Source organism: Panthera leo, chromosome B4, assembly GCF_018350215.1.
Source record: "Panthera leo isolate Ple1 chromosome B4, P.leo_Ple1_pat1.1, whole genome shotgun sequence".
NCBI lineage: Eukaryota > Metazoa > Chordata > Mammalia > Carnivora > Felidae > Panthera > Panthera leo.
In genome coordinates, this window is record NC_056685.1 from 22,966,682 (window position 1) to 22,984,961 (window position 18,280).

The 18,280-nt window shown below is 39.3% G+C and overlaps 1 protein-coding gene across 1 annotated transcript in view; it reads left to right on the forward strand.

Annotated features, from left to right (window-relative positions):
• The first annotated feature begins 861 nt into the window (after positions 1-861).
• The window catches only part of GPR158 (G protein-coupled receptor 158), a 425,457-nt gene continuing 408,038 nt past the window's right edge, over positions 862-18,280 (forward strand). The window contains exon 1 of the mRNA XM_042945146.1: positions 862-1,757. Coding sequence (XP_042801080.1) covers positions 865-1,757 — 893 coding nt within the window. The 5' untranslated portion in view covers positions 862-864. The remainder of the gene's footprint in view (positions 1,758-18,280) is intronic.

The following is an 18,280-nucleotide window of genomic DNA, read 5'->3' on the forward strand; positions in this document are numbered from 1 at the left end:
ACCGCCTCCTCCTGCGCCTCCTCTGAGCCGCCTCGGGTTCAGCACTGGACAGCTCCCGCCCCAGCCCAACAAATGGCAGTCGGCTGATTGACACAGGAGTCGACCAAACAGAGAACAAGACGGCTTGAATCCGCCCTTCAAGGGTTTGGTTGAGGCCAAGCTGCCTCTTTAAACCGGCTTTTCTCCGGAGCAGGGGAGACAGGAGTGTGGTTTGTGGCCAAACCTAAGGGCTCCAGTTAACCAGCTGCCTGGTCCTATAAACTCCACAGAGACTAACGTCCTGAAAGAAATCTTTGCTCTTCGGGACTCGGTCCTGCGCTGGCGGTGCGGGTCTGTGTGCGCGCACTCCGCGCCTCGCGGCGAAGCGAACGAGGAGGAGCCAGAGCCGGGAGGCGGGAACGACCTGCCACGGGTGAGATGATGGAGCAGCGTCTTTGGCGGCCGCCGCGCCAGCAGCAGCAGCAGCAGCAGCAGCAGCAGCAGCAGCAGCAGCTCTTGAACACACCTCAATGAGAGCGACAGTGGAAGCTGCTGAGCAGAAAGACGTAAGCAGGCTAACTATAGCCGCCGGGAGAGAGAGGGGATGTAACCTGTTCTGCTCAAGGCTGTGAGGTGCGTAATCCCGAGCCGACCCATTATGGAGCGGGTGCAGCCAGCGTTGCCACAGGTGATTTGATTTCCTGTGACGGTAGCTTAGCCAGCCGGGACAATTCCAAAACATTCTTATTTTAAAGTCCTTTTCGGCCACCTGGAGAAGGGGGACGACTCCTAGGAAAAGTCTTACTGTTGATAAATTGACGACCAAAATTTAAAAAGTGTCTCCTCCCGTTACCTCCTCTCCTCTCTGCGAAGCAGATTGGAACCATGGCTTATCCCTTACTCTTCTGCCTCCTGCTCGCTCATCTGGGATTGGGAACTGCTAGCGCCAGCCGCGACCCTCCGGGACGGCTGGATCCCCCTAGAGAGAGAACCCTGAGGCTGAAGCAGCACGCCCAGCAGCCGGCTCGAGCCTCTGCCTCGGATTCCTCGGCTCCCTGGAGCCGCTCCACCGACGGCACCATCTTGGCGCAGAAACTCGCCGAGGAGGTGCCCATGGACGTGGCCTCTTACCTCTACAGCGGGGACTCCCACGAGCTGAAGCGAGCCAACTGCTCCAGCCGCTACGAGTTGGCGGGCCTGCCGGGGAAGTCGTCAGCCCTAGCCAGCTCCCATCCCTCCTTGCACGGGGCACTGGACACGCTGACACACGCCACTAACTTCCTCAACATGATGCTGCAGAGCAATAAGTCGCGGGAGGAGAACTTGCAGGACGACCTGGAGTGGTACCAGGCACTGGTGCGGAGTCTCCTGGAGGGCGAGCCCAGCATTTCCCGGGCAGCCATCACCTTCAGCACCGAGTCGCTGTCCGCGCCGGCCCCGCAGGTTTTCCTCCAGGCCACCCGCGAAGAGAGTCGCATCCTGCTCCAGGACCTGTCCTCCTCGGCACACCACCTGGCCAACGCCACGCTGGAGACCGAGTGGTTCCACGGCCTGCGGCGCAAGTGGAGGACCCACTTACACCGCCGCGGCTCCAATCAGGGGCCCCGGAGCCTGGGCCATAGCTGGCGGCGCAGGGACGGGCTTGGTGGGGACAAGAGCCATGTCAAGTGGTCTCCACCTTATCTGGAGTGCGAGAACGGGAGTTACAAACCCGGGTGGCTGGTCACTCTCTCCGCTGCTTTCTACGGGTTGCAGCCTAACCTGGTCCCGGAATTCAGGTAGGGAGGGGGGAAAAAGCAAAAGCAAAGTCTTCCTTCCGGTGTCTCATGTGGGGAAGGAACACTTGGCTGTGACTCTTAACGCCTCCCACCCCTCCCAGCGGAGACCCAGACTGAGGGACACCTATCGCGGGCGCCTGTGCTTAGGGACAAGAAGCGCCCTAGGTTTGTCAGTTCAGTGAAAGCTTCTCTCAGATCAGTTTCCCTGCAAGGGGCAGGGGACTGGGGAGAATTTGTCAGAGTTGAGAGAAATCTCGGATGCCCTGTGGTTCATTTCAACCCACGGGAGAGAAGGGAGGGTATTTCCCTTTCTAGGGTGATGGGAGGGAAGCTGGAGAGCTCGGGTGTGCCCGTGAGGCACAGAGTGGCCAGCATTGGATGAGGAAGAAAAGGGAACAGGAGGAAGACAAAGTTCCTCGGTTGTGCCACTTAGGGGTAGCCTCTGCCTGCTTTCTCTGTGCGAGGTTCAGGATACCCGTCTGCTGTTAGTTACCAGAGAGCGTGATTAAAAGAGTATATCCCCTCTGCAGTTTTATCCCTTCAGCAGTGAGTCAGTCTCAGCAGCATAGTTGTCTCCAGGATCCACTTTGCAGTTTGATCAGTGTGCTCCTTCTACCCACCTCTCTCCTCCCCCTTGTCTCCCTTCCTTGGTCCCCTCTTTGTCCTGTTCTCTGTGTCAGGCATACCTGAGGGTTCTCTAGTCCTTCACATACTCATACACTTTGTAAATGAACTGGATTGAGTTATCTTAGGGAGGAAGGGATTAGTTCGGACTGAATTCACTCAGGGAACTTGGAGGAAATTTAATAACAGTTTTTCTGTATTTCCTGTCTAAAGGTATAGCATTTGTGGGGAGATGAGAATTTGCAAAATAGCAGGGGTAACTTCTGCCCTGGGAAGTACCTGACCTTTCTGCTGAGGAACTTCTAAGAACTAGCACTTAAGGATCAATGTGAGGAAGGAACAGAAAGGGAAGAGTAAAAATTCCAAAGAGAGCCTTGGAGAGAGCCACAGATTGACTGGGGTCCTCCCTGATTTCCATGATGGGAGGCTCTGGCAGGAAGGTCTTGGGCATTGAGGTTGCTTCTGTATTTTTTAGGAACTTAGGCAAAAGTGAGAAACCTCTGTGTGCGAGTGCCTTGATGCTCTGTTTGGCACAACAAGGACAGGATGCTGACCTGGAGAAAGATACCAGGCTGAGTACTGCGTGGGCAAAAGGGGAAATCAGAAAGCTTGTCTTGGCAGTGTCATGTCCTGCTGAATGAACCCCAGTGAGTTGTTTAACCTCTCTGGGCCTCAGCTACTTAACTACCAAATGAAGGAGTTGAAGTAGATGGTCTCCAGGGAGCCATCCAGTTATAAAATTCTGTAGCTTTTGGTGCAGCAATACTTGAGAATATATATACAGATAGCAACCCCCCCCCCCGCCATGTGACTACATTAAATGTGTGTGTGTGTGTGTGTGAGTGTGTGTGTGGTGTGGGTGTGTGTGTGGGTACACGCACATGCATGTGTTTCTGTCTCTCTTAAAGATCTTGTCTTAAGCCAGAGTAACTCTTTCCTACTTTCAGGATAATCTTATTTCCTCCTGATTTCTGCAGGATCCTATTAGTAAGAGCTGAGCACAGCTTTGAGTCTTTGCCATAATGTTTGCTAGAAGAGGAAAGATCAGCAGATGCCATTCACTGCCAGAAAATTGTTTGTGGCCTTCAGATAAGTCTTTTTAGGGAGTCCCAGTTCTCAGGATCGATTCTTTCTTTCTTTCTTTCTTTCTTTCTTTCTTTCTTTCTTTCTTTCTTATCATCATCATCTATTTACCTATCTGTAATGTTTATTTTCTGTCAGATTTTCTATCTATCTATCTACCTATCTATCTATCTACCTACCTACCTATCGTCTATCATCATCATCTATTTACCTATCTATAACATTTACTTTCTGTCAGATTCTGTGGTAACTGCTTCACATGCATTATCTTGATTAATTTTCATGACCCTATGAGTTAGGTTTTATTATTTTTTTTAGTTTTTAGTTCATTTAGTTTTATTTTACAGAAAAAATAACCTGAAGCGGGAGAGGTTAAGCTTTTTTCCTGAGATCCCACAGCAGGTAAGTAGTAGAGCTAGGATCTGAGCCCTTTTCATACTTTTAACCACTATGTTAAACTCTGTTTTATGAAGGTGTTCTAAGAATGCTGCATATAATAGAGCTGCTACACAAAAAATATATGTATTTTCAAAGGTCAGATGTGGGTCTAGGGGGAGAGCCATTCATTTTCAGAATCATTTCTCTTAAGGCTCAGAAAGCATGAGTCACCTAAATAAACTCAGTGCCTTCTGCCAGCTAAGATGAAAAGCTGAGAACACAAAGGGTCTGAGATTGTGAGGGCTCACACACCCCCTACCTATTTTTTTGGACTACATTCAGAAAATTGTTTCCTCTGGCTAAGTTTCTTTAAGTGCTTTCACAGTCATCAATGGTATTCTTTAGCCAAGGCACAAAGCCAGGCCATTTAGTATTTGGCTCTCTACGAAGCTGGTTCATCCTGGCAGCATGTGTGAAGAGCAGAATAAGTGCACTCCTGAAGTGCCTTTGCTCGGTGTCTTGCACCCCTTAAATGCACAAGATGTTAATTATAGGAACTAGAAGAAATCTTCTGAAGATTAGATGGGTCCTCCTGTTGTCTCATAGATAAATAGCACTAAAAAGGTGAAGTGACTTGTCCAAAAATCACAAATCAATATAGTAATGACAGAACCAGGATCCAGGTCTTCTGCCTCTGGTTTACACTATACTTGATATTTATGTACCTAAATCATATTTCTGTGGCTCTCTTAACCCCTGAATACAATGCATGCTGGGGGACATAGTTTACTCTTCATCATCTTTTAGGACAAAAAAAATTGGCTCATAGAACACAGCTGTTGATTTAAAAAAATATAGTGTTCATTTCACACATTTGAGATACTATTTAAATGGACCTTTTCTGTCTCTTTCTAAAAGGCAAAGTGTTTTTTTTTTTTTTTTTTTTTTTGTTTTTCGGTGGTGGTGTTTTACGATATACAATATACATTCTACATTCTGTAATACAGGTGAATAATATTGTACAGACATGTTTACAGGGTAAACCTCAAATAAATTTTTGGAAAGCCATGATTAAGAGCTCTACACATGATTTAAAATGTATTTTGAACGTCCACAATGTTATTTGCCAAAAGCCTTATCTGTAGTGGAAAATCCATTGATAAAAATTTTCTTATGGAAGAGGAAAGGAAGAAAAATGTGGTTAAAATTTCCATTTAAGATAAGTTAGTATTTTCTCACATCTTGCATGTAATAGTCAAACGTTTAAACATTTTATTTTTAGAGGATTAAATCCCAAACATGAAATTCAAAAGTAATGTGAGAACATGGTTAACCACCTTCTTATATTAATGTTTATCATTGTAAAATACCTCTCCGAGTAAATTTTATTCCCCTCTGCTTCAGAATGACACAAGTATCTTAAGTTTAAAAGCCTGGCTTAAGACTCACATGGGAAGAGAAATTTATTGCTCATTTCTTTTTTTTTCAAAAAATGGCATTAGTTGCTTTAACCAAATGTCTCTTGGGTCTTTTGTTCTATAGTGTAAACATTTTAGTTCTCATATTCCATCTCAGCAAAAGAGAGAGTAATAATTTAATATATATCCTCAGTTGTTTATATTTATTACATTAGGTTTGTGATGTCTTTGTAGAGCTTTCCTTAAAGTTAACTCTTTGGTTTTGCATAATAATTTTTCATTGAGGAACTGGAAGTGCTATGGAGTTGGATCCCATTATGCTGAAATCATAGATATCTTCCTAGTGGTACTTTGTACTGTTCAGTGCTTAGGATGGATATAAGGTGTTGAATTTATATTAAGGTAAAGGAACCTTGGGAACTAATTATTTTTTGATGAGCTAAAAGAGACTTAGGAATTCACTTGGTTTCTTTCATCTTCTCAATTTGCAATGGAGGCAACAAGACCCAAAGGGCTAAAGGAACTTGCTAGGGTGGCACAGCTCTTTTGTGGTAGGTTAGGATTTGTGGGAACAAATATATATTTAGCACCTACTATATATCAGATGCTTTATATATACCATTGCATGTAATTGTATTTTCAGGTAGTGACAACTTCAGGAAAGTTGAGCAACCTGCCCAAGGGAACACAGCTAGTAAATTAGGGAGCCCAAATCAAGTTTAGGTCTATCTAGCTATGAAGCTCATACTGTCTTTCCGCCACCCTATACTGTTATCTCTTGTTTAACAACTTTATTTTCACCTTGTTACTTAAAAATATAACATAGTAATGACTTGAAATAATATATTTGGCCCAAATAAGTCAAACACACTTATTACTTTTAGGCCAACCACACAACCAAGTATGTCGTATAGTAAGAAGAGTATTAGACTTGACAGAACTTTGCCTCAAGTCCCAGTTTTGTCTCTGACTGGCTGTATTACCTGTCTGGAGATCAGCTTCTTCATAATTAAAATGTGGGAATGGAGTTTATGCTATCCAAATATCTTTATAACTGTTTTCTACGTATTCTTACTTGGTCTATCCAAATGGTCAACAAGTAGGCTCTGGAAACAGGAATAATACACATAAGTGCGGTACCTTGTGGAAATGATATTGCTGGGGAAGTAACATGCAGAGGAAGAAGAAACCATGTGAATGTCAGACTTGATGTTGATAACAAAAAAAGCAATAGGGCAATGAAGGAAAGATCACAATAGTATGGAAACCCCTTTTTATAAACTAACGCAGCGAACGTTGATGTCACTGATTTGCTGACTCCTGAGGGATCACTTCACTCTTTCCTTTACATCCTATACGCATATACCTCCATCAGTGATTCTGGTACAGATCTCTGCATTCAACTAGAGAGGGAAATTCACAGTATAAAAGAAATGACCATCTTGCTCCAAGCTAGACATATCTTACATCCCTCTTGTGGGTAATGATAGTGGTGAAAAGAGGTTGCCTGTAGACAGCAGAGATGCCTACCTGGGTTATATACCAAAGAGTTTTTAGATGAACTTCTGCCATTGAGGTTTTTCAGTCTCAATTATTTCATCTGTAAGCTGTGAATAGTAAAGTACATCTCCTTTGGGATTCTGTAGTGACTAAGTGAAGAATTGTGATCGTACAGGAAGTTCAGTAAATATTTTGTAATGTAACTTCTGGCTTCCCAAGTACTTCCCTCAGAGATAAACTTTCTTAGTTTAGCTGAATTAAAAGTCATGTGGTTAATAGTTTATAATTTATATGATGGCTTAGTTTCATCCCTCATTATTGTGAACACTTGTAATGACAGTGGATCAGGGTAGAAATATGGGCCTTGGAGACAGAAGATAGTGGCATCTTCTGGGTGGTGTTTGACTCATGGTGTTACCATGGGCAGTAGTTGCCTTTCTAATTTTCAGTTTCTTCATCTATAAATTGAGGGGGTTGGTCTAGGTGACATGTAGGACTCCTTATAACCCTGAAAGTCTATGATTATGTACATAATTAAACATGTTACTTTAACTTTTGAAGTTTTATTTGATTAGAATGCTGAAAACAGTTAATCCATTTTCATTTAAATGAAGATCATGTTCATATATGTTCAATGTAGTTTTTATCATAGTCATTTATTTATTAGAGAAAGCCCTCTTGATGTATACTGAGTTAAATATATATACTAATGGAAATGAGAGCTTTCTTTCTTTCTTTCTTTCTTTCTTTCTTTCTTTCTTTCGAATACCGTTTCAAAATAAGAAGCATGATCTGAGCTTTCAGATCTTTTTTTGAATGTTTATTTACTTTTGAGAAAGAGAGACAGAGCACGAGCAGTGGAGGGGCCAGGAGAGAGGGAGGCACAGAATTGGAAGCAGGCTCCAGGCTCTGAGCTGTCAGCACAGAGCCTGATGCGGGGCTCAAACTCACGAACCGTGAGATCATGACCTGAGCCAAAGTTGGACACTCAACCGACTGAGCCACCCAGGCGCCCCCTGAATTTCCAGATCTTGAAAGACCCCCTGAATATACTTAAAGTCAACATGAAGCTATTTTGCAATTTTTTAAATGTTTATTTATTTTTGAGACAGAGAGAGACAGAGCATGAGCAGGGGAGGGGTGGAGAGAGAGAGACACACACACAGAATCCAAAGCAGGCTCCAGGCTCTGAGCTGTCAGCACAGAGCCTGATGTGGGGCTTGAACTCACGGACCGTGAGATTATGACCTGAGCTGAAGCCAGAGGCTTAACTGACTGAGCCACCCAGGCGCTCCTGTTTTGCAAATTTCTAAATCAAGGGCATCAGTATGCCTGTGTAACTTCCCTCAAGATAACTAATGTTTAGGTTGAAGCTCCTTACCTACCCGCTCTTAATAACAACTCATTTTCAATTTACTTCTGTAGTTGGCTTTAAAATGTAAAGAAAAGGGCTATTTATTGTGGTGCAGCAGTGACACAGTATTACTTGCCATTTTCTAGAACACGCATTTGGAAGCAGAAATGGGATTTCTGAGACTGCTAAATAAATAACAAGAGTATATGCCTGCCCTCTGGAGAGGGAACTGATGCCCTCCCTAGCTGATTTTATAGCCTCAACTGCGAGATAAGTCAAATTTTACTTTCAATTCAAGAAAGGCAGCAGTTTGGTGTTCATTGTTCAGGGTTTTATGGCTACCTTTTTCCAACCTGCACTGTGTTTTATGATTATATTGTAACATACTGGGATGCCGAGAAGTATGCTGTTGACGTTAGTTTGCACTTGGTTGGTACAGAAGCATTAGTGCCTTGTTTGTTTTCTCCCTTCAGTTCTGGACTGGTATTTACAGGGTTATTTTAGCAGACTTACTAAAATAGTACACTGGGATTTTGATAACTTTGGCAGCTTGATGGCCACTATGCACAAATAGGCAGCACACTGGTACCGGGGCTATGCTCAGAGTGTTTGCAGCCGACAATGTTATTAGGCTCTTGTCCACAGCTTTGGCATATGTACCAGGGAGTGGGGGGTGAAGGCAGCTTGTTCTCCTGGTCTGTCAGCCTTATTTGCTTCTCAGCTGTTAGTAAAAAAAAAATTCTATGTGCAACTTCTACTTTATCTGGGCATTTACTCATCCCACAAGTCTTTCTTACTTCAGGGAAGAAAACATAAAAATATTTGGGTGGATAGGTTGTTTTATGAAATACTTCTTCAGTTAAAATACCTCTGTTTTCTACAATACCAAACTTAGTATAGGAGCCATGACTTTCTTTTTTGTATCAAAGCATATTATAGTGTCTCAAAGCAATTGCAGGATACATCTAGTTTCATCTAGGTAGGATTTATAGGAAACACAAAATTCGTTTAAGTGATCTGACCCCAAGATCATTTTTCCCAAACAAAAATCTTGTTACCTACCTTTTTGTCAAAGAAGGAAGTCTGTCTCTCTTGCTCTCTCTCTCTCTCGTACATGGTTAACAATTACTTCTAATTAATTTAAATACATATAATATCTGTTCTAACTTTCCCAGTTAAAAACTGTAACTACAACAAGACAATGTAGAATTTAAAAATATCTGTCCAGTTAGCAAAAGTACCCAGTGCATCTATAACTTAAAAGGAAACTTAGAATTACATAAGATTTTGGTTTATTTCTTTAACCTAGCTTTCTCTCCACTTACGTGTTTTGTCCCATGGGTATGCCTTTTTACATTACTATGGAAGAACTTTTATAGAGTAATATGACACATAGCTTTTATCTGAGAAAGAAGAAAAGGTAATTCGGTATAGAATAATATGTTTTATCAATTCTAAGATGTATTTCTTCCTGATTTTGATGTCTTTTAACTGAGATCTGTCTTATGATTGAGAGCATGTCATTTTCAATTGGCATACATTTCCTTTTAATGGTACACAATGCTGCATATTTCAATTAATGGTATCTTATATTTGATGAATATATGCCTGCCATGGGGCTCGAACTCATGAACTGGGAGATCATGACCTGAGCTGAAGTCATATGATCAACCGACTGAGCCACCCAGGCTCCCCTCTTTTTTCTCTTTTTTAAAGATTTTTTTTTTTTTTTGCTTTTCAAATTTTTATTTAAATTCCAGTTAGTTAACATACAGTGCAATATTGGTTTCAGGAGTAGAATTCAGTGATTTATCACTTCCATACAACATCCAGTGCTCATCGCAAGTACTCTCCTTAGTACTCATCACCCATCTAGTCAATCCTCCACCCACATCCTTCCATCAACCCTCAGTTTGTTCTCTATCTTTCAGAGTCTTTTATGGTTTGTTTCCCTCTCTCTTTTTTCTTCCTCCTTTCCCACACGGTCATCTGTTTTGTTTCTTAAATTCTACATATGAGTAAAATCATATGGTATTTGTCTTTCTCTGACTTATTTCATTTAACATAGTATATTCTAGCTCCACCCACGTCATTGCAAATGGAAAATTTTTCATTCTTTTTGATGGTTGAGTAATATTCTGTTGTATATATATACCACATCTTCTTTATCCATTCATTAGTTGATGGACATTTGAGCTCTTTCCATAGTTTGGCTATTATTGATACTACTACTATAAACATCAGGATGCATGTACCCCTTCAAATCTGTATTTTTGTATTCTTTGGGTAAATACCTAGGAGTGCAATTGCTGGATCATAGGGTAGTTCTATTTTTAACCTCCATACTGTTTTCCAGTTTGCATTCCCACCAACAGTGCAAGAGGGTTCCCCTCTCTCTTCATCTTCACCAACCCTGTTGTTCCTTGTGTTATTAATTTTAACCATTCTGACAGGTGTGAGGTGGTATCTCATCGTGGTTTTGATTTATATTTTCCTGAAGATGAGTGATGTTGAGCATCTTTTCATGTGTCTGTTAGGCAACTGTATGTCTTCTTTGGAAAAATGTCTATTCATGTCTTCTGCTCATTTCTTAAATGGATTATTTGTTTTTTAGGTGTTGAGTTTGATGAGTTCTTTATAGATTTTTGGATACTGACCCTTTATCAGATATGCCATTTGCAAATATAAAGATTTTATTTCTAATTAATCTCTACACCCAATATGGGGCTTGAACTCACATATGTGAGATTAAGAGTTACATGCTCTACTGGCTGAGGCAGACAGATACCCCCACAGTCCTTTTAATGTATGTGAAATATACAAAACATTGGGCCAGAAGTGGCAGAAACTTTTGTTTTCAGATTAGATTATCAAAGGATTATCAAAATCTTTCCCACACCATCTGGTGAAGGATTTCACTCACACTGTGGGAAAATGCCTAGGACAGTGAGAATAAAAGACCACTTGTAGGGGTGCCTGGGTGGCTCAATCAGTTAAACAACTGACTCTTGATTTCAGCTCAGGTCATGATCTCCCAGTTTGCTTTCGCAGTGCGGCGCCTGCTTGGGATCTCAGGCTTTGCTCTGACAGTGGGGGGTCTGCTTGGGATTCTCTTTCTCCCTCTCTCTAAAAATAAATAGGCTTTTTTAAAAAAGACCACTTATGGACCAAAAACAGGAGGAAATAGATCTTTCTTTTTTAAAGGGCTTAGAGGTTTTACGGTGTAAATAAAAACTTCATGGTGTAGCCACATAACTAGTTTCGGTTGGTGAGATTTAAATGGAATTGTGGAGTTAAGTGTTTTTTTCTTTTTCTTCTTTTTTTTTCTAGTCAGCTGCCTGAATGAAGAGTTTGGATTTCCCTTATTTGATGCCTCATACCACCGCACAGAGCAGGGTTTCTCATACTAGGCTTTATTGACATTTTGGGCCAGATCATCTTTTGTTGTGAGGGCTGTCTTGTTTGTCTTAAGACGTGCAGTAGCACCTCCGGCCTCTACTTACTAGATGCTAGTAGCAACCTCGTGGACCTCCTAGACATCAAAAATGTGTACAAACATTGCCAAATATCTCCTTGGGGGCAAAATGCCTATGTTTGAAAGCTGCTGGTGTAGAGAGAACTCATATAAATATGCTCTCCTGGGGCTATTTATTTCAAGGGTTCTGTATGTATATGTATGTGTATGTGTTCGTGAATGAGTCTGACAGATCACATTTCTATTTATTTATTCATTTTCTTACTTGTTTGGAACATAAGATCATTTCATATATAGAACCTGATATGAGTGAGGACTGGAAAATTTTCATCAATCAATGTAATATTAATTTACATTTTTACATCATCAGGGTTCAGAAAGAACAACTTGGCAAATTATTTGTAGGATTTGTTACTAATACGGCTTTATTATTCTCACGGTTAAGTGTTTTATATCTAAGGTTTATCCATAAAGGATGCATTTTGAAAAGAAAACGTGTGTGGGGGGTGGTGGGGTCATTCTTTAAAGAAGCAAATTTTAGTCGGTGTCCTGACAAAGCTTCTTTTTGAAGAATTAGAATTTTAGAAGTAAAAAGGATTTTAGAGATAATATAACCCAATTTATAGTTACTTTTACAAGTGAGGAAATTGACACCCAGGGAAGTGACCATCACTTGCATTAGCTATGGCTGCAGTGAACTTGTAATTTAATGTAGGCACAAATAAAAACACCCAGAGTCATCAAATAAAGGTTAACTTATATTCATTATTCACTGATTTCAAACATGGCTGGGCATCAGGATCATCTGGAAAGCCTGATAATATGTTCCTTGGCCCTCCCCAGACCCTGTGAATAAGATAATCTGAGGATAGGTTCAGAAGTCTATATTAAAACAAAGTCTTTGTAATTCAGAGGCAACTGATCCTTAAGAACCAACTTGGAAAAAGGCAAAAAGCGTTTAATAAGGTTGTAACATATATAATCCATTTCCCAAGATTTTAAGAATAAAAATTAAAAATTGTAGATGCTTAGCACCTTCAGCTTTAGTTATCCAAAGGATTTGGATACAGGCCATTCTGAATACCTGAAGCAATTCAATATTGTGAATGATCCTATTGGTAGGGGTAGACTGAATAGCAGGTTCTTCACGAAGGCAGAGACATCACAGGTACTGAGCCTTGGAATATGGGCCACAGAGTAGTGTGCTGTATCTCCCTCTCTTTATTTTGGGTTCCTTTTCTCACTGTTAAGATAGGGGCTATCATGAAAACAGCTGTTTCTGGTCTCTTTATATAAAAGTCCTATTTCCCCAACCAGTTCCACATGGCCTTCACATGCAAGAACTACATTTTATGACTTCCCATATTCAGTCCCTCTTGAAATCACCTTGCATTATTTCAGGGAGGCGGTATGGAATAGTGTCTAGGAGGAAGGGTTTTAGGATTATAAATGTATACTTGAATCCATGAGCTTTCACTTTTGCTTACCATGTGACACTGGGCAAGTTACTCAACTCTTTCCATGTCTTTATCTTGAAAAGGTATAGAGTACCTCTCATGGTTGTAAAGAGTAAACAGTCATATATATATATATATATATATATATATATATATATATGTTTATATATGTGTATATATGTGTATATACATGTTTATATATGTATATATATGTTTATATATATGTATATATATGGTTTATATATACATATAGTATATATATGGTTTATATATATAGTATATATATGGTTTATATATATTTTATATATATTTAGCATAATGTGTGGAATGTAGTATTTAAAAAAAACATTATAGAGTATATAACATGTGTCTGGCTAGGACTATAGATGCTGGAGATATAATAATGAAAATAACATGGATTTTTTTGTGGGGGTGGGGGAGATAGATGATAAATAAGAAAAATAAATATAATAAATAATTCTTGATAGGAACAAGTGATAAAAGTTATAAATAGGATAATGAGATAAAGAATCGCTGAGAGGCAGGGTGGGCTGCATTAAATAGGATGGTCAGGAAAGACCGTTGAGTTAAGAAATGAAGGATGAGGAGACAGGCATGGAACAAGTTGAGGTAATCATGATCTAAATAGGAAATAGCAAGAACAAAGGTCTTGAGACAAGAATGAGCTTCAAATGGTCTAAGAATAGAAAGAAAGTGTTACTAGAATGTACTGAGAAGTGGGTAATGACATAGAAGACGAGTGTAATATATGCAGAAGGTGTTCAATAAATGGCTAAGATACTGTGGTAATATAGAAACATATTAAGTGCTTTAAACATTTCTACCCCTTAGCAATCTGTAAATTGTGGATGAATCTACACTGTTTTCCTTTGGATGGTTTGGTTGTAATGTTATCTTATTTTGGTGCTTTTTTCTCTTTCCTCCTTTTACTCTTGGCCTTCTTGCCATTGCCTCCCTTAGCTCTGGGAGTTTGAGTTTTGCAGTCTCTCTGATGAGATTTCAGTAAAAAAATAAGCTATTTCTTTTTATAGATATATAATTTTTTAAAGTTTATTTTGAGAGAGAGAGGGAGAGTGAGTGTGTGTGTGTGTGTGTGTGTGTGTGTGTGTGTGTAAATGGGGGAGGGGCAGAGAGAGAGGGAGAGAGAGAAACCCAAGCAGGCTCTGTCAGCACTGAGCCTGACACAGGGCTCTATCTCATGAACCCATGAGATCATGACCTGAGCCAAAACCAAGAGTCAGATGCTTAACCAACTGAGCCACCCAGGTGCCCCAAGAATAAGCTATTTCTAGTTGCTCCATTCTCAAATGTGAATGAACAAATTGGAATTTGAGAGGCAAAGGAGGTAGAAATAAAAAATCCAAAATTTCTTGCAAAAATAAGCTGGGTGCTTTCCTTGCTCCCTGGCTCAAACCTGTACATAAAGCCTTTTCCAGACACAGACAGCAGAATAAGGGCAGAGACACAGCAGGTTAACTCCTGGGCGAAGCATCTTTTTCTTCACCAGCATGCCTGGAATGACGTCCTGCAGATCCCTGACTTCTCTCAAGCTGGTAGCTGGCAGGTCTTGTCATTTGGCATTTCCTGACATACTTTGTTGTCCTTTATGGTGAGGTCTCAGATGTAGAGGTCAGGGGCTGCCTGTGAGAGGCACAAGGCATAGAAGTGAGATTGGAAGAGTCAGAAGAGAGACCACAAATATTTGGACATGAATTTGGAGGTAGACTTTGCATTATGGGAAGTATAGGCAGGACTGTATCTCTAATGAGCATTAACAATGAAAATCTGGTTTATGGGTTTTAGGAAATAAAATAATCATCATTACCTTCTCTAACATGACAAATGTGGAATTTAATCTATTGGTTACCTTGCTTTTTGCACCCATAAATTTTAAATAATATCTTATATGATTTACTTTTCTTTCTCTGTTTTCCTACTTCTCTTGCTATTCCAGTATTTTTAGATAATTAAAGATGGTAGAATTTATAACCTGTCACTGCAGTAAAAAAAAATAATAATCATAAAAAACCAAAACCCTCTGTGCTTTGTCTATTGATTGCCTCTAAGAAATGAAACTTGAATAACTGAATCCGTGCATTTTCAGAATGTTCCAAATTCCAAGAACTAATGGATTATCTCTCTTTAGATCAGTTGCTCGAAACCCTGCTACCTTTAGTTTGCAAGTGTCTGCAAGGAGACTTCACATACTGCTCCCCACCCTTGGAATTGGCTTCTGCCTTTCTTTTTCTTGTTAAAGAAAGAAAAAGGAACCATATATTTTACTTATCTCTAATATCATCTAAGTTTTTAATCAATCATACTATTTCTTTAAAAAGTTTCACATTTTTTTGAAGCCATTCTTGTTGGAGTCTCATGTTTTCTGCAGAATAACTATCATGGAATATCTTTTCGAATTACTGAAAATTTGAATTCAACTGTGTGTTGGATGCAGGTTCTGTTATTTCTAGAATTTTTATTTTTTCATCTCCTGGAGCACAATTTCAAATACTTTCTAAGTATTTCAGGTACTTTCTAAATAAAATTTCTAAGTCTTCCCATGTCTGAAAACATGTCTTAGCGCATGATTGATTGTCAGAATATGGAATTATAGGTGCAAAGTCATTTCAGCCTCAGAATTTTAAAGACATTGTTTTTAGCATTTATTGATGGTGGTAAAACATTTTTGATATTAACCTGATTTATTACACTTTTGTAGGTAATTGTTTCTTGTCTCCCCATGGAAACTTTTAAGGTCTTTTCTTTTTCCTTGGGGTTCTGAATATTCATGATGATGTGCTTAGATGTGATTCATTTTATTCATCAACCATACCACTTAGTTGGCCCTTTTAGACTTTTCCACTCAGAAATTTTCTTTTGTGATTGCTTAAAATTACTTTCTCCTATCCATTTTCTCTTTCTGGAACTCCTAACAGGTATTTGACCTTCTGGGTTGATCTCTGTATTTCTTAACTTTTTTCTCATTTTTCCATGTTTTTCTTTTTATTTTCCCTTCTAGGAGATTTTATTTTTTCTTCCTTTTTAGTAAATTTACTTTCATTTGTCAATCTCTTTTAATTTCTACAAACTCTTTCTTGCTTTGATTGTTCTTCATAATTGTATGATCATTTTCTTAAATTTCTTTGAGAAAATTAAAATACCTATTAAATTGTCTTCTGTTGCCTGAATTACTGTTGTTTGTTCCTGGCTTAGTTGTTTTGCTTTTTCATACCAGTTCTTCTCCTTTATGCTACCAGTTCATCTCAAATGTGATCTTTAGTCATTGGTTTTATGATTGAAGGGCTCAGTTAATTTACATGGCTAGATGACGCGGAGCCTTCTCAGATGTGTAGGTCTAGTTTCTCAGTAGAACTCTCCCTTGATCGTGAGGCTTCATTTTCTTTAGGGTGCTTGAGAAGGAAGTTGGGAGTCTCTGGGCCACCCTAGACCTTTACTCTAGGAGAACTAATAACCAATTTTAGAAACTTTAGCTCTTCCCAGGCATTTTTTTCCATCTCTTTACAGAATCGTTCTTGGGTTTCAGTTTGGGAATAAATACCATTACAGCACACAAAGGAGGATAACTTGTGTGACTGTTTAGAAGGAAGTCCTTCAATTCATTATCTTGATGTCTGCCTCATTTTTACTTCTACTCTTGAAACCAATTGACTTTGAGTTTAAAATCTTTTTGAAAAGTCTGTTGGAAAAGACTCCATATCCAACTGCCATTACAATTGGATATAGAGGGATGAGGTAGAGAAATATATGCTCAACTCACCAACTTGAACAAGAGCTCAAACTTGGGTCTTCTGACCAGTCTTCCTACACTTATACCAAGGATATGGATATCATATACAGCCCTTTTCCTTATTAGGTATGTCTCCTTAGGCAACCCATTTCATCTCTTTTTGTCCCAAATTTCTTAACTATTATTTAGGGAAAATGATGTTGATAATACATAGTTGTAACATAAACTGGGGAAATAATATCAGTCACATACAGTTTCAGTGAGAACGTTTTAAGGTTGTCTAGCATAATGTCTGACAGTTAACGAGTACCTAATAAACGATAACTTAAAACATAGCGTTCAGAGCATCCAGGTAAACTCTATATTTAGTTCACATCTTGGGTTCCTAACCAGGGTGGCTTATTTTACTTTCAATGGGAAATTTTTTTATCTACTTTATGGCCTTATTTACTACTATTATTTCTGGATTAGAAGTAGCCTTTAGAGTAAACACACACACACACACACACACACACACACACACACAAACTGTGCAGATTATCATCTGGGTAATCTGACCTGAACATATGAATAAGAATCAACAGAAAAAAAAGAGAAATTTAGTAATTTAAGAAATGATTAATACAAAGATATTTTCATTTAGATATTGCAGCCAAACACTAACATAAATGGCACTTTTAATTAAGTTAACAGGAAACTGAAGGTATGAGATCATTATTTTATATTTTAAGACATAAATTAAACATTTATTTTCCATGACAGATATACTTTGTCATTTTTTCCTTCCTAGACATTAAAAAAGTATGACTTTCGACATATTATATAACTTGCCTGAACCTTATTTTCGTCATCTATAAAACGAGAGGATACTTCCTCTTTTATAGGATTGTTATTTGGAAAAAATGGGTCAATATAGGGGATCTCTTTGTACTGGGCCCCCTGAAAAGGGATTGTTATACCCCATTCAGAAATAGTCATATCCAAAGAGTTGATACAAGGAACACTGTGGATGTGTTTGATAAAATAAATTGTCCTCTTGTTATTTAAAATTGAAATAAAATGAAGCTCAAAACAATCCCAGCGAAGGAAAACCACAAAATGAAACATTAGTCAGCGACCTCTATAAAAGTGGCAGACTCAAAATGTATTTTTCAGAAAGAAAAATGCTATTAACAAATTCTGAACCCTAGCAATTTGAAGAGATATGCTGCACTTAAGTTTGAAAAAAAATATCTCCTTGAGGAGCCTCAAAATGCAAAGATTGTATATGTGGATGGAAAATAGATGTTTCTCCTGATTGACCTTACTTCATTTTGTATTTATTGGTTCTTTCTCTTTTTTTAAAATCACACTTGAGTTATTTTTTTTTTTTTCACACAAAATGTACAGATCTTCCCAAGGAAGGTGTGACCTGATTGCCAAAAAACCTTCCAAGAACAAGAAGCCAGACAGATGGAAGACGTTTGTC